The sequence below is a fragment of the Schistocerca gregaria genome, chromosome 3, assembly GCF_023897955.1.
Source record: "Schistocerca gregaria isolate iqSchGreg1 chromosome 3, iqSchGreg1.2, whole genome shotgun sequence".
Classification (NCBI taxonomy): Eukaryota; Metazoa; Arthropoda; class Insecta; order Orthoptera; family Acrididae; genus Schistocerca; species Schistocerca gregaria.
Genome location: NC_064922.1, coordinates 316,111,018 through 316,136,144, shown reverse-complemented (window position 1 = coordinate 316,136,144; position 25,127 = coordinate 316,111,018). Strand labels below are relative to the sequence as shown.

The following is a 25,127-nucleotide window of genomic DNA, read 5'->3' as shown; positions in this document are numbered from 1 at the left end:
ATTGTTGCCGCAGCCACATCATGGTCACTGATACCAGTTTTGATGTGGACATCCTCAAAGAGGCCAGGTCTATTTGTTCCCATTAGATCAAGATATTTCCATCATGAGTGAGGTTCCTAACTATTTGTTCTACGTAGTTTTGAAATTTCAAAGTCTCTGGTTCAGTCCTTCCAAGGGCCACAATCAGTTCTGGGGACAATGGTGCAAATTATGAGCTTCGTTGAAACTCCGCATGCAAGTCTGGTCTAGTCAACCTGTTCATTTCCAAGCACATGTGCTTCTCCATGGGAAACAGAATATTTCACAAAATGGAAGCAATGTCCAGAAAGAAAGAAACTTCCACATTGGTCTGTGTATGTGCGGATGGATATGTGTGTGTGTGTGTGTGTGTGTGTGTGTGTGTGTGTGTGTGTGTGTGTGTGCGAGTGTACACCTGTCCTTTTTTTCCCCTAAGGGAAGTCTTTCCGCTCCCAGGATTGGAATGATTCCTTACCCTCTCCCTTAAAACCCACATCCTTTCGTCTTTCCCTCTCCTTCCTGAAGAAGCAACCATCGGTTGCGAAAGCTAGTAATTCTGTGTGTATATATATATATATATATATATATATATATATATATATATATATATATATATATATATTACTGAAATTGCAAAATTTAATTACTGGATAGTACTTATCTTCAGGAGATGAAATATGCTGCACTTTCAAATGACACATACAAAAGTGAACAATACTATCCTAGGCTTCAAAACTATTTTACATGTCTCTCTCAGAACTACTAAGTACAAGTTGTGCCAAAAGAGATGGTTCATTTCGATTCAGCACAGCCCCAGGGGTATGCACTGGATATACATCACAGTGGTTAGACCTAGGATTTCCTATGGGTCCGTAGTGTGGTGGAAGAAGGTAGAACAACGGGTTGCTGCTAAAGGTGCACAGATTGGCCTGATTAGCCATAACGGGCGGAATTAGCAGCACACCAACCACTGGAATGGAAGCCATGCTGGACATGCCTCCACCTTTGGGTTAAGATGGAGGCAGCAACTGGGGCATACAGACTTAAAACTGGCCAAAACTGGGTCTCATTTGGATATCCAGAATCACACGCTAACATAGTGAGTGAGGTAAATATAGGTATGGCTGGGGAAATGCCCGCTGACTATATAATAACTCCTAACTGCTTTGGCAACCCTTACAACATAATAATTGGAAGTAGGGAGCAGTGGGAGAAAACAGTTCGATACCGTACGGGGGACATCGTTTGGTTCACCAATGGGTCAAAAACAGTTCAAAGACGTTGGGTCAGGGTTGAACGGGATTCAGCCAAGACTGGAGAGCAGCATCTCTCTAGGGAAACTGGCCTCTGTATTCCATGCCGAAATTACTGCAGTCAGGGCATGTGTGGAGGAGAATATGAGTAGGTGCTACAATGAGCGTAGAATCTACATCTATTCAGACAGCCAGGCAGCCCTGAAATCATAGGCAGCTCCTGCAACAAGATCTAAGATTGTTGCAGATTGCCACAAGGCTCTGGTGGAGCTGGGGGGAGGTAATAGGGTGTACCTAGTGTGGGTCCCTGGCCACTCAGGGAACTGTGGCAATGAACAAGCCGATAGATTGGTTAGGATGGACGCAACAACTCCATTTACTGGACCGGAACCTGTCTTGACAATCACCAAGGCTATGATCAAATTAGAACTACAGAACTGGCTTAGGAAACAGCATGTAGGATATTGGACCAAGGTCCATAAACAAAAACATGGTATGGTAATGATGCCCAAGCCATGTTTTAAAAGAAGCTCTGTGATCCTGGGATTGAATAGGAAAGAGATCAAACTCGTGACTGGACCGATGACTGGCCATGGGAACTTCAAAAAACACCCACACACAATGGGTATAATGGAAGAGGACCCTAAATGTAGGATCTGTGATGAGGGTGAGGAAACTGCATCACACCTAATCTTTGAATGCATGACATTGGAGAGTAAAAGATACAGAATCTTTGGGACAACTAGACCTGAAGAAATTGTGTCTAACAAAAAACTGGTAGAGGGACTCCTTGCACTATTCAAGGGCACTGATTGGCTTTACTGGATATACAGGGAGCGATACCCCACAATAAACCTAGTTTCAGTTGCAGGCAGTGGTGGGTTAGACCTAAGCTGTATTAGCTCTCCTTTTAAAATCAAATCAAATCAATCAATTCAGCACATATTTAGTATAAAAAATTGGCCAAGCTTGAATAGGATTAGTGCTCTGAGGGTTCAGTACAAATTGTGTATAGACAATTCAACCATTCCAGGAATTGAGAATCTCGTTGTTTTTTTTTTTTTTCCCCCATTGAAATTGATACAGGCAAGATATCAGTCCTGGGGATGCCAAGACTTTCGAAAATGTTTTAATTTCAAGTTTGAAGTCAGATAACAAGTGACAAAAGAATTTTTTTGTGTGTCTGACATAATTACAAATTAGCATTTTTTTTACTCTGAAATCTTGCTTTCTGCCAAATTTCATGATTATAGATCAATGGGAAGACGGGAAGTACCCTATAGGATAGTGAGTTTGTGAGTATCAAAATATGTAGCATTTTTACTCTGAAATCTTGCTTTCTGCCAAATTTCTAGATTATAGATCAATGGGAAAGCGGGAAGTACCCTATAGGACAGTGAGTTAGTGAGTATCAAAATATGTAGCATAAATGGGTAAATGAAACAATGGAAACTCCACATAGGAATATCAATAATGTAGGCAGCTCAAGCCAGACTTCCGGCCTGAGGTGCCAGAGTTGGTGGTCATGTGCTTGCTTGTGTGTATGAATGGTGTCTGTTTCTCTTTTGCTGATGAAGGGTGCAACTAAAAGCTTTGTGTATGTGTCTTTTAATTGTGCCTGTCTGCAACTTCACGTGTCTTCATTATGGTAAATAGCAGTCTGTCTTTTCGTACATTGTTGACGTAAATAGCAGTACCTTTTTACTGTATTGATTTACAAGCTTAACAATTTTGCACCACCAAGGGCCAAAGATCTCAGTGTGTGACATAAATTTCAAGCTGATATGTCTACTACCTATTCCTGAGCTAAAGCGATCTTAACAGATGTACAGACAGACAGTCAGACAGTTAAAAAAAGACTTTTTTTTCCATATGTATCATTGCAAATTAACAATTTTCAAATTTTTTGCAATGATTGTACTGTGCAACCTTGCTTCTTACCAAATTTCATGATTCTGGACATATGGGAAGTACCCTGTATGTTTTGAAGAGTGAGTTTACAAATATCAAAATATTTAACATAAATTGTCATATCTTTTGATTGCATTGACTTAGAAGCTTACATTTATTATACCACCAAGGGACCAAATTTCAACTTAATATGTCTATATGTTCATGAGAAAAAGAATTTTTAACTGTCAGACAGACAGACAAACAGACACGTGGACAAAAAAGTGATCCTATAAGGGCTCTGTTTTTATTGGTTAAGGTTTGGAGCCCTAAAAACATATGTCTATATGACAAAGACATATATGAAACATTAGAAATCATTAAAGTTCAATATGATCACCTTTAAGCTGTTAGCCCAGAACATGTTCCACAGCCCAGTCGTGCAGCTGACTCAGTGCACTGATGTTAATCCTGTACAAACTGTATCCGATGATGTAACACCATCCCACCAGTACACAACTCTAAATGTTGATGAAATAAATCTCAGGTGAACAGCTTGGTGTGAGTGACAAAGGACACAATATTCTGGCAATCAACCTTGCTGCCATCATCAGGTGTGCTGATGTACTGCCAAGGGACAGCAGGCGTGAGGTATATATCAGATTCCTCCTACCCTTCCCTCGGGCACTCCCTCCGCTGTCCGCGCCACGGGCGCTCTCTTGGCCGTCCGTGCCGGGGTTCGACGCCTAGCTTGCAACCCAGCTCCTGGGTGTTCCCTTGTAGGTCCGTGCCCATGGAGGTTTGCCTGCATCATTTTGAAGGTTCCTCCCCCTGCCCTCAAATTCAGTACATTCTGGGATATTTCTATCTTCTCCCTAATCTGGCTAATCTGGGTAATGGCTGGTTCCCAAGCTTAGTTAAGGGAATAGCCGCTGTCACAATTCAGTACAGGTTTTCTTATTCTTATCTCTATAGCTTCTTTGATGATACAGTCCCAAGATTTTGAAGTCTGTGTTAGGACCTTGGTCTTGTTATAATCCATGCCATGAAATTCTGACAGGCAATGCAGTCTTATTAGGCTGTTGCAATCTCGTGTGCCATTGGTGTTCAAGGCACCGGTCTTCAATGGTGCGAATTGTCTGACCTATGTATTCCTTACCATATTGGCATGGTATTTTGTAAACCCATGATTTACATAAACCAAGATCATCCTTAACACTGCCAAGAAGTGCTCTGATTTTAGTTTGAGAGCAGAAGATGGCTTTTACTTGATATTTGCATAAAATGCATCCAACTTTTCCCACTAAGTCCCCACAAAATGGAATGACTTCCATGACCACGTTTTCCTCAGGTCCTTCATTAGTTTCTGCCGGTTGTGTTGCAAGTGTCGGCTGTAGAGCATCCTGGATTTTCCTTTCCTTGTAACCATTCTGCAGAAACACTGACTTCAGATGGGCCAATTCTTGTTGGAGACTGTCCTTGTCAGAGAGAGTGTGAGCACTGTGTACAAGACCTCTTGGCACGCCATTCTTCAGAGTAGGGTGGTGGCAGCTCTCCATGTGTAGGTATAAGTTGGTGTGAGTTTTCTTTCTGTACATGCTGTGCCCCAACCTGCCGTCATCTCATGTTTTGACAAGAAGATCCAAGAAGGGGAGCATCCCATCCGATTCTACTTCCATAGTGAACTTGATACTCTCATGTCTTGAGTTGAGATGTGAAAGAAATTCCGTCAGCTTGTCTCTTCCATGTGATCAACTAACAAATGTGTCGTCCACGTATGTGAATAAACAGGTAGGTTTTAGATGCGCTGAGTCCAAGGCTACTTCCTCGAAATGTTCCATGTACATGTTAGCAATGATGGAAGAGAGAGAACTCCCCATAGTAACACCTTTGGACGGCACATGGTAGTCACTACCAAATAGAAAATATGTTGATGTTAGAACATGTCTGAACAGATCGGTGGTTTTCTCATCAAACTTCTGGCTGTTGAGTCCCAGAGATTCAGGTAACAGAACCCTAGTAAACAGGGAAGCCACGTCGAAGCTCACAAATATGTTAGATTCCTTAATGTGAGGTGGTTAAGGCATCCCAAGAAATCTGAAGAGTTACGGCTATGATGTGGGCATGTCCCCATGTGATGGCTGAGCAGCTCCTTGAGGTACTTGGCGAGAGGATACGTCAGGGCACCAATATTGCTGACAATAGGACATAAAGAGATGCGTTCCGTGTGAATTTTCAGTAAGCCACACAGCCTCAGAGGATCAGGGGCCCTGAGTCGTAACTTTCTTGTGACCTCTTCAGAGGGCCATTTCTCCAGTGTACATTCAAACTTGGATATCTGTCTGGTGGACTTCCTTTGGGCACAGATGCATGGGGCCCATGTGACACCATCAACCCAATCCCAGGTCCAGGAATTGAAGCAGTTGGCGAGTTCTCCTCCAGCTACATCTACAACTTGCCGCTTCAGTTCTGAAGATAGGGGGAAACAATTATCAATCTCTCGAACATAGAACTGGATAGTGAAGTGATCTCCATTCTCAAGAAAGGATTGAACTTTGCTCTGACACCTAAAGATGCATCCATCACTGACATCATTAGTGCAGTTGAACAGACAGCGGCTCAACTCTCACTTGAGGCAGTGGAAGAGGTGCATCGCGAAACCTGCAGGGCCATAACTAGAACTAGACCTAAGAAACTGAATATTTCCAAAAAAGAGAGGGTGGCCATCCAGATGCAAAGAGAAGATCCAGACATAGTGGTCTTACCGGCAGACAAGGGTAACGCTATGGTAATCTTGTCCTACTAGGATTACACCAGGAAGATGCGGGACCTGCCAGATGGCACCGCATACCGCAAGATTTACACCAATCCTTCCGAGAGTGTCAGAAGGGAAACTTTGCCCCTTCTTAAAGATTCCGGCTTCCCTGAAGAGGTCACAAAGAAGTTACAACCCAGGGCCCCTGATCCTCTGAGGCTGTACGGCTTACCGAAAGTTCACAAGGAACACATCCCTTTATGTCCTATTGCCAGCAATATTGGTGCCCTGACATATCCTCTCCCCAAGGACCTCAAGGGTACTGCTCATCCCTCACATGAGGACATGTACACACTATATCCATAACTCTTTGGATTTCTTGGGAGGCATCAACCACCTCACATTAAGGAATCTGACATACTCGTGAGCTTCCACGTGGTTTCACTGTTTACTAAGGTTATGTTACATGAATCTCTGGATCTCATTGGCCAGAAATTTGATGAGAAAACCACCGATCTGTTCAGACATGTTTTAACGTCAACATATTTTCTGTTTGACGGTGACTACTACGAGCAAACCAAAGGTGTTACTACGGGGAGTTCTCTCTCTAGCGTCATTGCTAACATGTACATGGAACATTTCTAGGAGGAAGCCTTGGACTCAGTGCATCTGAAAGCTACCTGTTTCTTCAGATATGTGGATGACACTTTTGTAATTTGGCCGCATGGAAGACACAGTTGATGGAATTTCTCGCACATCTCAACTCAAGACACAAGAATATCAAGTTCACTATGGAAGTAGAATCGAATGGGATGCTCCCCTTCTTGGATCTTCTCATCAAAACATGAGATGACTGCAGGTTGGAGCACAGTGTTTACAGAAAGAAAACTCACACTTACTTATACCTACACACGGACAGCTGCCACCACCCTGCTCAGAAGAACAATAGCAAAAAACTCTTTTACACAGAGCTCTTGCCCTCTCTGACGAGGACAGGCTCCAACAAGAATTAGCCCATCTGAAGTTTGTGTTTCTGAGAAACAGTTATAAGGAAAGGAAAATCCAGGATGCTCTACTTCCAACACTCACAACATAACTGGCTGAAACTAATGAAGAACCTGAGAAAAACATGGCCATGGCATTCATTCCATTTTGTGGGACCTTATCGGGAAATGTTGGATGGATTTTACGCAAATATAAAGTAAAAACCGTCTTCTGCCCTCCAACTAACACCAGAGCACCTCTTGGCAGTGTTAAGGACGACCTTGGTTTACGTAAATCAGTGGTTTACAAAATACCATACCAATGCGGTAAGGAATGCATAGGTCAGACAATTCGCACCATTGAAGAATGATGCCGTGAACACCAATGGAACACGAGATTGCAACAGCCTAATAAGTGTGGAATCTGCGAGCATTGACTGTCAGAACTTCATGTTATGGATTATGACAAGACCAAGCTCCTAACACAGACTTTGAAATATTGGGACTGTATCATCAAAGAAGCTATAGATATCACAGTAAGAAAACCTGAACTGAATTGTGACAGCAGCTATTCCCTTAACCAAGCTTGGGAACTAGCCATTACCGAGATCAGGGAGAAGATAGAAGTATCCCAGAATGTACTGACTTCAAGGGCAGGGGGAGGAATCTCCAAAACGCAGCTGGCAAACCTTCCTGGGTGCTGACCTATGAGTGATACGCAGATGCTGGGCCACAAGCCAGGGATCTAACCCCGGCATGGGGAGGGGGAATCTGATATATACCTCACATCTGCCATCCCTTGGCAGTACATCAGTTTACCTGATGATGGCAGCAAGGTCGATTGCCAAAATACTGAATTTTTATTTTATTGAATAATATTTACTGTTCTACCAAAAGTGATGTCATTATAGGAAGTAAATTAACTAAGTTTGCAACGAGAAAGTGATTTGAATGCATAAAGTCACTGGAAATAATATGTGAAAATTGGGGAAATGTAAATCTGAGGAATCAACGATTGATTTGAAACTAGCTGCTGCCAAATGTGCGCCCATAATTCCAATCTCATCTATTGATGGACTTGCATCTTTAGAGTGTGTAGAATTGTTATTGAACAAGCTGAGCACTTAAACCAGAGGCAAAATATTCCACTCAGAATCTCTTTTAGACTGTGTGTTTGATATCATTGTCAAGTATAAAACTCACTCTGTATCCTTCTGATGCAGTTTTTATATCTGTAAAGGTTATTAGTCTCTCAACTTTTGACATTAAAATCCTCCACTCCTCATGCTGATAGTGTTGGATTTGGTAAAGGTTGAGCTTTGTATATAACAATGCATGGAAATTATAGCCAAGATGGAATAAGAAGATCCCTAACAGCTTGCAGCACTGTTACCAGCTTTCAAGTATGAAGTGCTAATAACTGCAGGTGAGAACAGCATCAATCTAAAAAAATGTGACAATCCCTAGTCATTTCCATAGAGACATTTATGAAATTTTGTTATGTTACTGCTTAAGGTAGCCGTGTGAAGCTGCTGTGCCAAACCCACTGCAGCTGTCAGGGATCAACTTACACCAACTCACCTATGGTACAGGGCGAATTAAAAAGGACTTTACAATTTTGGAATTATATGTAAATTTATTGAGACAACTTACAGAATCAGTAGACATGTCATTTTGTAGCAAACAACCTCAAGTTTCACATAAAAGTGTCAAGTGTCATTTTGATTTGATATGTCTTCCATTTGTGATGCAGCACACATCCCACTGGTAGTCAATTTCTTCTCACACTCTTTGTATCAAATCGGGTGTAACTTGTGCATTGGCAGTGTAGATTCAGTACTGTGCAGTTGTGGGTGTTCACATGCCACTGATATGAATGTTGACTCATCATCGAAGATTATTGTTTTCAGGTATGTCTTGTTGCCCTCTGTCTGATGTAACATTTCCACACAGAATTCCCCACAAGCAACCTTACCTGCATTACTAATGTGCCGCACCATTGTGAATCTATCTCCTTTCAAGTGCAAACATATATGCAGTACTCACCAAATAGTCTTTTGTGGAGTATTAGTCACACAAGACACATGTCTTGTTGATTTTTGTGAACTGCAAGTAAAGCTCTCCCTAACCTGTACAACATAATCATCAACATGCAGGTGACTTGGTGATTTATCATGTCACAGTGAAAAGCCTGTCTTAACAAAGTTCTTGTGCCAAGAGTAAATTGTAGGCCTGCTTGGCGATTCCTCAGCATGTTCAGTGTGGATTTTACACTGAACAGTTGTTGCAGAGTTTGTTTCATGAAACTAAAACACATTAAGAGCATTCTCCACATCATTGAAAGGAGCCGCTTGAACTGTGCACTACACTGGCACTCCTGGTGGCAGAATGGGGTACGATGCACTACATGAATCAAACTTGAGGTTGTTTGCTACAAAGTGACACATATACCAATTCTGTAAGCTATCTCAAATAAATTTATATACCATTCCAAAGTTGTAAAGTCCTTTTTGACTCACTTTGTATTACTCAGGAATTTCTGTAATGTTCATACTTGCATAGCTTACTCATTTTGGTATGTATAAATGTTTGATGTTGCATTGTTCATTATTGCCTGTACATATAACTAACACATGCTGTCTTCTGTGTATATTCTTGCAAAATATGGCACCTTTGACACTAATTCCACAAAATTTATTTCTTTTCTCTAGCAACAATGACAACACCTTCATTTTACCAAAGTCCTGTCCGTCAGAAGATATTCATAGTTAGTGAAAATGAAAGAATGTTGCATCATGAAAATAGCATTTTGAGCAACTCAGTCAACCAGGAGAGGAAAAATAACACCAAGATGTTCAGCCTGTTGATGAAACCAGGACTTGCCAAGGAGGAAATGTGCCAAGATGTGAGATGTGATTTTGATGCTAAATGTCAAATTGGATCTGATGGTCATCCACACTGTGAATGTGACTTTAACTGCAGACATTTGCAAAAGGGAGAGCCAGTATGTGCTTCAGACAAACGTGTATATCCATCCTTGTGTGAAATGAAAATGGAGTCTTGTATGCGTAAAGAAGAACTAAGATTACGACCAATGGATCTCTGTCAAGGTTGGTCTTACAATAAATATCTATTGCTTTATTCTACATTTGTATCTTTCAGAAGACACGAGGTACTCTGTCAGTAGAGTAGTTAGGGATGACCATTCTTTGTTCAAAACAATACATTTTATGTTTGGATTGTGGGATCATATGACAGAAACTGTTATGTATTACAGACTGTGCAGACCAATGAGAAGACAACAAGGATTTCCCCTGTTCTCCAATCATATCAATATTTTCATCCTTTACTTTCAGTGAAAGATGTACAACAAAATCTCTCTGGAGATTCATGTTTCAACACCTCCACGGAAGTTACTTTCTTTCTTTTGCATAGAAAAACAATTGATCCAAGCTGACTCCTAATACTGGAAAAATCTTTTTTTTCTTTTGCTTATTTAGTTAACCTCCTTCGTCATCTGTCCCTCTTGTTCTTCTTTACTTCATTCGTTAATATTCTTCTCTATCTCTGTGGGTCAGATCCTCTGTTGCATATTTACTTTTGTAACTCATATGTTCATTGAAGAACATCGTTATACATAGCAGTAGAGAAACAAATGATTCAATTCCATCTAATTGGTAGTAATAAAAGTCATGCTGCTGTCTTTTCATAAAATACACTTCAGACTGATAAGCACATATTCATTTGATTTTTTATTAAAGAAAAACAGATTATCATTGGAATTGCATGTTTTACATATCAAAAAAGGAGTTGCAAACAGTAAAATGAAATGCTTGCAGGAATGAAAGTTAAGCCATGCAATGGTGCACCCCCTTTGATGAATCCCATTACTGGTATGGCATATGATTGTGGCAGTGGCCCTTCAAGGCAGGACTGTCCTGCTGGCAGTTACTGCCACCAGACACCATACTTTGCTCGCTGCTGTAAGAAGGGTAAGATTAATGGCCAAATTGTTTAAAATTCTATTCATACATCTCTGGTGTCAGTTATCAGACATATTATAAATGTCAAACCTATTCTCATTGTTTCCTAATTATGAAATAAACAAGAAATGGATTTAATGAAGTCTTGTAGGTATAAGGTCATCATGTGTCATAACTGTTCATATTAGATGCATTCACTTTCAAACATAACCTCTTTTATATTGGCCTGTGTTGCTCATATGCAGTAAATACATTTGAACTTGTGATTTACATGGTGTTACTGTCAAATAATACAAAAGTCTTACAGTATCTGGAGTACATAAATTACTGTACATTTTGATGGTAGCTGAATTTGGACATCGTAGTAGAAAAACTATTTTTTGAATCTTCTCTACTGATTGTGAAACTGTTACTGAGTAATACAAATACAAATAATAATTATGACTGAACATATTTATGTATATTCTGAAAATGAATGTAAATATGTCTTTGTATAAGAATTAAGGATAAATTATTTGTCTAAGCTTCTGCAGCTGTTCCATACAACTTAAAATGTTGTGAACTGCTAGGACACATTATATTTCAAATCTCCTATACCTCAAAATTCAAGTAGGGTGCTACTGAAGAAAGTAACACCAAGACAAAAATGTTGGATTGAAGAAGGTTTGAGCAATGGTGCAGTCTAGCAGATCAGGATATTTTTGATTGAAAGAATAAATTATTTGTATCTCTCACAAAACTCTGTAAAGTATTCTACTCATGGTTTAGTTCCCTAAAAATTTGGAACACACAGTCAGTTTAACTCCTTTCAGACACTACTTTCTGTAAAACTATCAACAAATCATTTTTCATTATTAAATGTAAGCTGTTATCATACCTGATGCAGAGAGTTCACAGCAATAAATTGGAACTAAGTAAATTAATAATAAAAGTAACTACAAAATGAAGCTACATTGTAGTAGATGGACGAGAAAACTGAAACAAAATTTGGATGGTTCTTCAAAAATGTTCTGTCATATTATTTAATTTTAATTGCAAACCAATTATGATGTATATTTAACTATCTAATACTGGATATACACTTCAGTAAATTTTTGCCTTCTGCATTTCATTCTGTTTGCCATAACCTTAGACAATTAAATAAGAGGCAGATGTAGCAGGCTTTTTTCCTGTAAAGATTTTAATAGCTTACAACTGTTTTGTGTTTCCTAATAAGTTAAAGTGTTTACATGCAAGTCATTTAAATACCAACAAAACATTTTAACTCCAAAGGGGAGACATTCCTACAAAGAATTTACCTGCATGCAGTTCAGGTCCGTGCTGCAGGTTTTTTGGGGAAGTGGCAGGATAAAATCGTATCAAGTGTCTCATCTTAATATGTAACTTACTTATCAGTATATTTAACACAATGGTTACACAGAGTAGTATAATAGTTATAGAATAGATAATCACAAGTTGTGACTTGCTGGCTACTGTTTGCTTGATGGGCCAGCTGCATAATCACTTTGTGCTGTATTTTCATTTTCTTTTTGAAGCTGCCATATCTCTTGCATTTGCCTCACATTGGACTTTTGAGGCCTTTTGGAGACCATTTGATGTAAACTTTCCTCTGAGTTGCATTTTGTATAACCCCAAACATATTTACAAGTAACATGGTACAAAATCTTTCATTATTTTTTAATTTTAAATTTAATATCGATGCATCTACCAAATTTTCCCAATTCAGAACTACGGAGCCCTCATTCATCTCTTTGTGAACAAATTGTACAGACGTAATCCATCTGTTGCGAGCTCATTCACTGTTTACACATTATTGGGCTTGTAGTTGTTAGTGATTCAACTCTGACAGTATGTTGTCACTCAAAAAAGTTTGATAAGTTTTCAAGTCAAAAAGAAGAGAATCTTCTTCCTTACAGCTTCTCAAATACTGGAAGATTCTACTTAAATTATCAGTATCTTTTTTATGTAAACTGAATATGGTGTACTAAAATTAACACTATATGCAGTATGTTTTCTTTCCTTTAAAACTGTTTAATGCTGAAAAATAGTAATTCTACAACCTTTTTTATCCCTACAAACAGTTTCATAACAGAATTTTAGAATTAATTTCAACTATATTTGCAATGGTAGAGAAATTCAACTATATTTGCAATGGTAGAGAAATATCTGGTTAGCTGCTACATAAATATGAACAGCTGGAGCAAGTCCTATAATTCTAGTATAGCTACATAATAGAACCTCTAGTTTTCTGGACTGCTAATAGCGTAATGTGTGAAGAGGCCAGAAAGAAACAAAAGTCCCTACATGACCTGTATTAGAAAATCATAATAGGTGCTTTATATCACTCTCTCTTTCCAAATTTTTTGGATTGTCTAATTCATACTTTATAGTGGCTTTTTGCTTGTCTCCAGCATCTGTAAGTCTTGAACCCACTTCTCACAATCATCTCTACCAATCAAAGATCTGTTTGAAAGTAGTGAAATTTAAAGATCCCATCCTAGCTTTCTGTTAGTCTTTCTTCAGCTGCTCTGGCAGCTTAGGACTCTTTTGAATCAGTTACTGTTAGTTGTCACTGCTTTTAGTTGTTTGTTTTAAGTGATAAAACCTGTTAACCTGCAATTTGTATCCAGAACCACCACAGAGAAATCAGTTAAAACCATTAGTTAGTGACTGTCACTATCAAGAAGCAAATAAGACAGAGATATATGTAAACATTGTGATTATTGTACTGTTGTATTGCCCAATATCTGGTGCCCCATTTTTGAAGCTGAAGGGAATTAATGGATAAAGAAAATCTGTTGTGAGGCCACAGGGAAAAGAGTATGTGATTCATGGATAAATAACACCATAGTAGATGTATATCATGGGAGGAAGTGAGTTCACATCCAGTGTCAGAAATATCAGCTGAAATTAAGTTATCAATGAAAACAATCAGTTTTTGACAATATAATATAACTGGATGGATAAAAAATACACTCACCAAGCTGCAGGGGGAAAATTAAGACAATGTGCAACCTCTCAGAGTCAGTGGCTCGTGGCAGAAGGGTTGAGAATGATGGAAAAGTGACCCAGAACCCCAGGTCGGGGGTGAACTACTCAACAGGATGAAAAGGGAAGACTGACTGTAGTGGACTGCACCAGTTGAGATTTGAAAATCTGAGTGCTTAAAGGTGGAAAATGGGTTATAAGCTAGACACAGATTACCGACAAAACATTGTGCAACAGGTAATAAGTGCAGAAAGCTTAGTGCATTATACAGGTTAGACATGTGAGATGTGGAAGGAAGGCACAGGGGGTGGGGGAAGGGGAAGGAAATAGACAGGTTAGAAGTAAAAGGTAAAGAAAACTAAAAGAATGGAACTATATTATGAAAGGGAAAGCTGCTGCTCATCATATAGCAGAGATGCTGAGTCGCAGATAGGCACAACAAAAAGGCTGTCACAAATTAACTTTTGGCCAACAAGGCCTTTGTCAAAAATAGACAACAAACACACACACACACAGACACACACACACACTCTCTCTCTCTCTCTCTCACTCACTCACTCACTCTCACACTAACGCAGCTGAAGCTGAGTTTGGCTTCAGCTGCCAGAGATTGCCGCCGTGTGTGAGAATTGTGTTTGCATAAGTGTGTGTGTGGGGGGGGGGGGGGGGGGGGGGGTGACTGTGTGTGTGTGTGTGTGTGTGTGTGTGTGTGTGTGTGTGCGTGCGTGCGTGCATGCGTCTCTGTGTGTATGTGCGTGTACATGTCATCTATTTTCGATGAAGGCCCCATTGGCCGAAAGCTTAGGTGTGTCTTTTTGTTGTGCCTATCTGTGATCCAGTGTCTCCAGTATATGGTGAATAACAATTTTACTTTTCATAACACTGTTACATTCCATCCTGGTTTTTCCATTGTTAGAAAACCAAAAGAGAATGAAGAAGAGAATAGCTACTGAAAGGAAATGCTGAGACCAAAGGAGTTAACCTAAATTAAGAAGTTAATCTAAATTAATTTTTGTGCAACCTTTGCATAAAAAACCAAGTTAAACTAAATTAAGGCCAAGTGAGTGGCAAGAACCAAGGGCATATTGTAAGCCAGTTCCCACCTGCGTAGTGCTGAGAAACTGGTGTCAGTAAGAAGAATCCAGATGTCATATGTGGTGGAACAGGTGCTGAGGTTGTGCCTGTCAAGTTGTAGAATCCAGACAATCATTCTTTCCTTCTGATCCTGTCTGGTAAGTTCCCCTTGGGTCAGCGATCTGACCCGCTTTTTCGCAACTCTCTCTAGTACCTACACTTCAACAGCCCTTTTCCTACATACTTCTTCCCTCCCCTTCAACCTTCCTGTCAGAAGAAGGATCCATTGATGCCAAAAGCTTGCAGTTTTCCTTAAATTTTACGTGTTTTCTCCATCTGGTGCTTGGTGACTAGATTTTTTATCTATCTAATTATATTAGATGAAATTAATCACAGCACATGATGTAGTAAACTATCTTTTGAAAACTTTTTATTGGTGTGCTTCCAAAGTCAATAACCAGTAATCTTAGTGTCTTATCCTTCACAATACACTACTGGACCTTAAAATTGCTACACCATGAAGATGACGTGCTACAGACGTGAAATGTAACCGACAGGAAGAAGATGATGTGATCTGGAAATGATTAGCTTTTCAGAGCATTCACACAAGGTTGGCGCCATTGACGACACCTACAACATGCTGACATGAGGAAAGTTTCCAACCGATTTCTCATACACAAACAACAGTTAACCGGCGTTGCCTGGTGAAACGTTGTTGTGATGCCTCGTATAAGTAGGAGAAATGCATACCATCATGTTGCCAACTTTGATAAAGGTCGGATTGTAGCCTATTGCGATTGCGGTTTATCATATCGCGACATTGCTGCTTGCGTTGGCCAAGATCCAATGACTGTTAGCTGAATATGGAATCGGTGGGTTCAGGAGGGTAATGCGGAACACCGTGCTGGATCCCAACAGCCTCGTATCACTAGCAGTCGAGATGACAGGCATCTTATCCGCATGGCTGTAAGGGATTGTGCAGCCACGTCTCGATCCCTGATTCAACAGATGGGGATGTTTGCAAGACAACAACCATCTGCACGAACCGTTCAACGATGTTTGCAGCAGCATGGACTATCAGATCGGAGACCATGGCTGCGGTTACCCTTGATGCTGCATCACAGACAGGAGTGCCTGCGATGGTGTACTCAACAACGAACCTGGGTGCACAAATGGCAAAATGTCATTTTTTTGGATGCATCCAGGTTCTGTATGCAGCATCATGATGGTCGCATCCATGTTTGGCAACATCGCGGTGAACGTACATTGGAAGCGTGTATTTGTCATCGCCATACTGGCTTATCACCTGGCGTGATGCTATGGGGTGCCATTGGTTACATGTCTTGGTCACCTCTTGTTCGCATTGACGGCACTTTGAACAGTGGACGTTACATTTCAGATGTGTTACGACCCGTGGCTCTACCCTTCATTTGATCCCTGCAAAAACCCTGCATTTCAGCAGGATAATGCATGACCACATGTTGCAGGTTCTGTATGGGCCTTTCTGGATACAGAAAACATTCAACTGCTGCCCTGGCCAGCACATTCTCCAGATCTCTCACCAATTGAAAATGTCTGGTCAATGGTGGCTGAGCAACTGGCTCGTCACAATACGCCAGTCACTACTGTTGATGAACTGTGGTATCATGTTGAAGCTGCATGGGCAGTTGTACCTGTACACGCCATCCAAGCTCTTTTTGACTCAATGGCCAGGCCTATCAAGGCCGTTATTATGGCCAGAGGTGGTTGTTCTGGGTACTGTTTCTCAGGATCTGTGCACCCAAATTGCATGAAAATGTAATGACATGTCATATCTAGTATAATATATTTGTCCAATGAATACCCGTTTATCATCTGCATTTCTTCTTGGTGTAGCAATTTTAATGGCCAGTAGTGTAATATGTTCTTAATGCACAAATAAAGAAAAACAGTTCGCATCATTCCAGAAGGCTTTCGACATCGTTCCTCAGAAGAATCTTCTAACCAAAATGGAAATGAGCATATGGCATTTTTAGCTGGGAGACCCCTTTCAGGGGAGTTCAGCCACCGTATTGCAAATCCTTTTTAAGTGACGCCACATTGGTGACTCGTGAGTCAATTATGATGAAAATGATGATGAAGGACACACAACACGCAGTTCCCTACCGGGAATCAAACCTGGGCCCCTGCGTGGTAGGTGGTAACGCTGCCGCTACACTACGGAGGCTGGAATATCACCTCAGTTGTGCAATTGGATTCGTAATTTCCTGTCAGAAATGTCACAGTTCTTAGTAGTAGATGGAAAGTCATTGAGTAAAACAGAGGTAATATCCAGCATTCCCCAAGGAAGTGTTATAGGCCCTCTATTGTTCCTGACCTATATTAACGACATAGGAGACAATCTGAGTAGCCCTCTTAGTTTATTTGCAGATGATGCTGTCATTTGCTGTCTTGTAAAGTCATCAGATGACCACAATGAGTTGCAAAATAATTTAGATAAGATATCTGTATGGCGCGAAAAGTGGCAATTGACGCTGAATTAAAAAAAAAAAAAAAAAAAAAAAAAAAAAAATCTGTGAATTTATTCACATGAGTACTAAAAGAAATCCGCTAAATTTCAATTACGCAATAAGTCACACAAATCTGAAGGCTGTAAATTCAACTAAATACTTAGGTATTACAATTACAAACAACTTAAATTAGAATGATCACATAGATAATGTTGTGGCTAGAGCAAACCAAAGACTGCGATTCATTGGCAAAACACTTAGGAGATGCAACAGATCTACTAAAGAGACTGCTTATACTGCACTTGTCCAACCTATTCTGGAATATTGCTGTGTGGTGTAGGATTGCATCAGATGGGACTGACAGATGACACTGAAAAAGTTCAAAGAAGGGCGGCTCGTTTTGTATTATCACAAAATAGGGGAAATAGTGCCACAGACATGATATGTGAAATGGAGTGGCAGTCATTAAAAGAAAGGCTTTTTCCTCTCATGAAATTTCTAATTGCAAAAACATTCTGTTGGCACGCACCTACATAGGGAGAAATGATCATCATGGTAAAATAAGTGAAATCAGGGATCGCACAGAAAAATGTACGTACTCATTTTTCCCATGCACCATTCGAGAGTGGAACGGTAAAGACACAGCTTGAAGGTGGTTCATTGAACACTCTGCCAGGCACTTAATTGTGAATAGCAGAATAATCACGTAGATGTAGATGTCTACACATTCTAGTGTTTTGTCAAGGATATTACACTTATAGGTGTTATTCCCTTCCTGTTTTCTGACATTTGAAGTGAGTTAATAGGGTAGCCAGTGGCAGAAGCCAAGCTGTATTTCAGAAAAAAATCCTCAAACTCAACACATATCCTTGGCTATCTATGTTTCTGTCCACATCTGACCATGTCGATATGTCATAAACTCATCTTCATTTATCTTATCATCTATCATAATGTTTCTGAAGAGAAGATACTAGGATTTTCAGAGAGTACTTGCATACACTTATGGCAAATGACAATGTCATTGCAGAAAACTGAGCAACCTTTGCACAAAAAATTATGTAAAATATGACTAATCTCACACTTAGACTTTCCTTTGGCACTTTCCAGAAACAAGTCTGTAACCAGTGTTTGTATTGATCATTTATATGTATCATGAAAATTCTATAAGGGAGGCAGGGGAGCTCTCAACCAATATTATAGGCAAAGGAATTATGCTGCTGAAACTGAAATGGTGGTAGCAGGCACTGCCGGAGTGGATACAATAAGCATTAATGGGTCTTTTCTTTCTATGCTCAGAGAAAAACCATAGTTTTAGTGAAGGTGTTGGTTGTTCTACTCTTGGGCAGAAAGTAATTTTTAAACACAAAGAGTGAAATTCTAATATTACAGTTTTGAGTTAATAAAAATATTTGGAGCCATGATGATATAAGTGATGTCTTACAGGAAAGACATCATGGTGATTGAAAGAAGTAAAAGTACTCATTTTTTTGTTCAAAGACTATGTCACAGAGTTTCCTTGTAGCCATGAAAATAAAGCCATTTCAGAGAAAGTGTCCACTGTACATAAAATACACTAGGAAAATGGTTTAATGGAAATATCTGGGTTTTCATCAGCACCTGTTGCATATTTATTGGGTAATGTTTTTATCATCATAGATAACTCTTCAGGTGTTATAGGAGACACAAATGCTGTTCTTGTATGAATTTTTCAATCTGGTTTTCATTTATTGCTCTGTGGTTGTGTGATGACATTGCAATCATTTCTGTTTTGAAGATTTTCCAGGATGTTTTCATCTTATTCCTGGAATTTTCTATTTGTTTGTCATTTTCTGTTGCATTTAATTTGGTTTTAGCTGTCTAAGTATTCATTTATATTGTTTAAACAGTTAATAAAAACAGGATTTTTAATTTGCTTTGACTGTTCATATAATCTGCTCTGACTCTGGTATGAGATTTTTATTCCTGCTGTGATTCAGTTGTTGATGTTTATTTGGGGAAAGCTGTTTCAAAAAATAGCTGTTGTTAGAATCTGTGCATGTTGGTCACTAAAACCAGTGTTAACAATTTGTGTGCCGTAGGTATATTTATCTGTATTTATAAAGGCTGGTCACTGCATGTTCCAGAAGTAATAGTTATATAAGTTGGATTAGTTACAGTTGGTTTTAATTAAAGGATTTCAGTAAATCTTTAAATCTGTTGGGTTTGGAGAAATCAGTATTGAAAACTCCGCATATGAAAATATTTTTCTTTGAGGTGATGAAATTTCCTAACAGTTTCTACATATAATTATGATAGACATTTTATCATCATCTTGTGATGTATATGCAGAGATGATCACAGTCTTTTGATTTGGGAGTTCCGCTGTTGAAGTCTGATGTCTCTTTCAGCAGATAAGCTGTCAGATTTGGTTATATTAGCAAATTTTATATTTTCTCATCCGTATATACAGCTACCATCATGAATGAGTATTTCTCTGCAATATTTGTCCACCAATTTAAACTGATGGAGGTGTATCAGCTCTAACAAGCCTTTATTCGACTGGTGCTCAGAAAAACATAATACAGGAATACCACTATAACCTTATCTGGAGTCTGCCTTTCCTGTTTTGTGGTGTTTCTAATGATAACCCACTTGTTGAGCAGCATTTGTTTCAGTTTAGGTATGGGTACTTCACTGGCTCTCATCCTCTCTCTCTCTCTCTCTCTCTCTCTCTCTCTCTCTCTCTCTCTGTAGCTTAAAATCAAACAAAATAAAATAAGATAAAAATTCTGATGTCTCCAGGCAGACTTTTTGGTTTAAAGATGAATTCACTTGCTTTGTGCAGTAGCTAATTTTAATTAATGAAGAGAATGCATTGTATACTGGTTGTTTCCCTTTTCTGTTAAAGTGAAAACAGTGGCATGTGAATTTATCACATGGTAGTCTTCCCATTTCAAAATTTGTGGATATTCTGCTTTTGATGCATGATTCTGAACAGTTCACTGTTTTCACTACATGATGGTTAACCATATTGACTTTTTTTCATATGTCCTTTGTCACATCGTTTAGTTATTGGATGTAAAATTACATATATCTATTTACTCAGATGGAGACCACTTGGTAAGACGTTATCATTGTTTTTAAAATTATTTTGATGAGTCTTCATGAAAAACTTCCATGAGAGCAGCATTTGGGTAAATAAAACTTTGAATGCCTTATTTGATTCACTTTTTTTCTCCAGTATGTTTATACACTCCTGCCATGATTGTCACTCACTATTACAACTCCTGTTTCAGTGCTGTATTTCTTGACTTGCAATTTTTTTCTATAATTAGATGCTTTATCTTCCAGAACAGTGCAGAAATCTTTAATCACAGTTTCTTGTGCTATTTCATTTTCAGTGGTTGGCATGTAATCAATGTCTTTAATTACACTTACATGTTGCGCTGCGAGTTTGCTAGCTGGCACCAGAGAACTGGGTACATATAACACAAGTTTGTCATCAATGGTGATTTTAAATTACATGAATTGGGTACCCTTCCTAATGTACAAGGCCTACCCCAAAAGCAAATACTCCTTTTGGGAAAAACTCATAAAACATTTTTTTTCAACTTAAAATTTGTTTTTACAGAAAAGACTATTTCTTAAACTATTTTTGTACATGGCTGTCACCATTGTTCAGACATTTGTCATAGTGGGAAACCAACTTTTGTATGCCCTTGTCATAGAAAGCTGCCACCGGTGAAGACAGCCACTGTTGAACATCATTTTTGTGTTGGCATAGCTGTCAAAGCACTACCTCCGAAATGACACTTCAAGTTCAAGAGTGAGTGATAGTCAGAAAGTGCAAGATCAGAGTGGTACTGTGGGTGATCGAACTGCTCCCACCCAAATTGCTGAATAAGATTTTGAGTGACACCATCAGACTGAGGACATGCGTTATCATAAAGCAATACACTGCCTAAACTGAGCACTCCATGCCTTTTGTTTTTGACTGCGTGCCAAAGTTTTCACAATGTTCCAAAGTATCGTTCCACACTGGTGGCTTCACCTCTGCGAAGAAACACAATGAGCAGAATGCTCTATCTGTCCCAGAACACACTGCACATGATTTGTTCATCTTGCCAGTGTTGTTTTTAATTCTTGTTTTTGGGGGTTCATGAATGCCCCAACATCACTGACTGTTATGTTGATTCTGGAGTGACATCACAAACCCAATTTTCATTACCACTCACAATTCTGTTTGAGAATTCATCTCCATCATCAGTTTATTGGTTAAGAAATGTCAAAGCACTGCCACACTTCATTTAGTGGAAATCTGTAAGCATTTTCAGAACCCAACAGGAATACAATTTGCAAATATTTAAGCAATTTGTGACAATTGCATGCAAAACAGTTTTTTTTTAAATTTGTGGGAACTCATCACAAAGCATGTTTATTGTCAACCATCTGTTTTCATAAATTTTCTCATTCACTCTCTCAACCAAACCAAACAGCAGAAGGCTGCCCAGTCTTTGTTTCATCATAAACGTTGATTCATCCATCATTGAATTGTCTCACCCGCTTCCTCACCACTCCATCAGTCATTACATTTTCACCATAAATACTAAAACTTGATGATGAATTTCTGCTGGCTTAGCATTCTTTGCATTCAAAAACTTTATTACAGTTTACTTCAAAGTTGACAGGCTCAGAGATTGTCTTAAATATTTTTAACGATCACTACAAATGTAAATACAACACAATCCTGCTGTAATGGTGTCTGTGTAAAGACAATGACCAGAGAGATTTGTGCAATCTGTGTAGCAGCAATGCTAGTGCTGTGGTGGTGGTAGAACAGAATGGTACTTACTTTCTGGAAATGCCTCATACATGACTTTTCACTGGTTACATATTTATTTAGTTTTTGCTCTAACTCACTGATTCTCACTAATAGAGCATTCCTACCATGTTGCAACATCTTAATTATCTCATTTTCTGATGCTAAGTGATTAAGAGATTTTGATTGCTTTATGGAACTGGAACACAGTTTTCCATTCTTGATCACGCAGAGATACCTTTACAGTTATTTACTTTAACAACACATGAGTAACACAGGATGTCTTTATCATGACTATTTTTTAGTCAATAGATATGTAACTAGTAGAACAGTTTGTGACTTCTTTGAGTTGGAGGGCAAAGGAGGAGGGGGGGGGGATGTTGTCACTGCTCCATCATGTGCAGTCCCTCTAAAGAAACTGCAAATACCGCACAATAGATGTAAAACAAAGCTTCCAATTATAGATAGAGAGATTCTAAAGGAAACATGCCATCAAATGGGAGTTCATGATGCTTTTAATGCCTCCTGTAGCAGAATGTATGTGTACTGGGTGTCAGTGGCAAAAAAAAAATTGTGTCCAGACACTTGCTGATGATACAGGTACTGAAACTGAAGTTCACAAAGCAAAAGTAGAGATGCTGAATTTCATTTTCATATGTCACTAAACTATATACAGGAGTGTGCTGCAAGTTAATTCTCATACCATTGCAAGGATGACATAAAGATATTAGTTTCAATGGTGTTGACAAACAGTGGATATCGCTGAAACTGAACCAGGCCATGTGCCCAATAGAATCCCTGTCTCTACAGAATTTGTGATTTGAGCTACCCCTCTTTTAAACATAATATATGGTAGATCACACCAACAAATAACTTGACCAGTAGTTGAAGCAAGCGCAGGTCACACCTGTGTAGAAGAATGGTAGTAGCTGATCCACATAATTACCATCCAATGGAAAGTCCAGGATGGAATAACAATTATATGTAAAGGATAAAATGCACTCACCACATAGAAGTGGCATAATGAAAAATGATACTAGAAATGTGTAAGCTATCAGACAAGGTGCTTCCTCAGAAACAGAACTCTCACCATTCACACAACATGACTTATGTCCCTGGGTGCTAAGGTCTGACTGAAACAGTGTCTGACATGAGCAACAGTCTGTTGGGGCGGTTGGTGGGGATAAGAAAGAGGCATGTGGCAAGGAGGGGGAGGGATAGCAGAGTAGGTGTGAGAGAAGATGCTAGTGCTGCCCATGAGAGCATGCAGGGGTGAGGTGGGACAGAACAGGGCTGCTAGGTACAGCATTGGTTGCTGAGGGGAAGGAGGAAGGGGAGAGAAGCAGAGAAGAGGAAATGACTTGGAGGTGCATTGTTATGCTAGAAGGCATGTGTGTATTGTATTGGGAGCTGGTAAGGGACTAGGCAGGTGGAGGACAGGGACTAACAAAAGCTGAGGATAGGGTGGTTGTCAGAAAAAGGATATGTTGTAGCTAGAGTACCAACCTGCACAGTTAAGATTCATTTAGCCGCAATGACTGTGCAGCATTCTCTGTGGGCCTAACTTCTAGCAAGCTGTCTATGTGCATAAATGGCCACTGTCAACTGTGGCCAAGAGGCAGCTGGACCATACAGTTTATGAAGATGCTCCATTATAATGGCTGTTTCACAGTTTGTAGTATCTGAATTCTTCTCACCAACACCAGCTTTTCTGAACTACGTAGGTGGGAATTCACCCTATAACATATCTGCGTAGCAGCGCTAACTTGTCCCCACCATGCCCCTTCCTGCTCCCACAGGCAGCAATAGTATCTCATCCCACTATCCCCCTCACCCTCCCACTGCACACCTCCTTATCCACATCACCCACACAGTTGATCACTGCCCATGTCAGACACACTCGCAGTTGAGTCTTAGCACCCAGAGACAGTAGCCATGTAAGTTTGAGTTGTTTTTTGTGTGAATGTGTGAGAGCTCTGCTTCTGAGAAAGGTCTTCATCCAAAAGCTTAAATATTTCTATTATTCTTTTTTATTGTGCCTGTCTGTGCCTCCTGTATGCGGTGAGTAGCAATGTATTCTTTCTACACTGTTGTAACTACCTCCAGTATCTTTGACATCCATACATTATAGAATCTTAAAATATATTCTGATCACAAATGCTTATTAATGAAAGAACAGTCATATCAAACAAAATGTTCAGAAATGGAAAATTGTGCACTCCAAACACTGCAGAAATGCAGTAACCTTTGGTTACAGTAGCAATGAGACACAATTGGAATCAGTCAACTAGACTTAATCATAAGTAAAAAAGGTGCAGTCTTCAGTTTATTGACAGGAGACAAGGACAATTCAGTCTGTCTACAAAGGAGATTTCTTATAAAACACTCATGCCACTAATCCTAGAATATTCCCCACACATGTGTGGCCTATACCGAATAGGACTAACAGGGTATGTTGAAAATATACAAAGAATACCAGCATGAATGGTTGCTGGGTTTCTTAGACCCTGGGACAGCATCACTGAGATACAGAAACAGCTGCACTGGCAGACACTTGTAGATGCATGCCGACAATTAGCTGCATTCACTGCACTGCAGTCTATGTGGGCATAAGTACTAACAAGTTATCTTTGGGTATGAATGGTTGCTGCCAAACTGTGGCCAAGAGACAGCTAGACCATACAGTTTGTAAACATGCCACCCAAATAGATGTGCTTCAATATAATGACAGTTTCACAGGCTGTGCCATCTGGATCCTTCCCACTGTCATCAGGTGGGAACTCTCCCTATTACATATCTACCTAGCAGTTCTAGCCTGTCCCCACCACGTCCCTGCAAGTACCCAAATGCAGCACAGGCGTCTTCACCCACTCCTACCCTGATATCCCTCCCTCTC

The 25,127-nt window shown here is 39.6% G+C and overlaps 1 protein-coding gene across 1 annotated transcript in view; it reads left to right on the top strand.

Moving 5' to 3' along the window:
- The window catches only part of LOC126353876 (agrin-like), a 342,153-nt gene that overhangs the window by 147,375 nt on the left and 169,651 nt on the right, over nt 1-25,127 (top strand). Inside the window, exons 9-10 of the mRNA XM_050003066.1 lie at nt 9,611-10,009; nt 10,739-10,891. Of these exons, the coding sequence (XP_049859023.1) occupies nt 9,611-10,009; nt 10,739-10,891 (552 nt within the window). The remainder of the gene's footprint in view (nt 1-9,610; nt 10,010-10,738; nt 10,892-25,127) is intronic.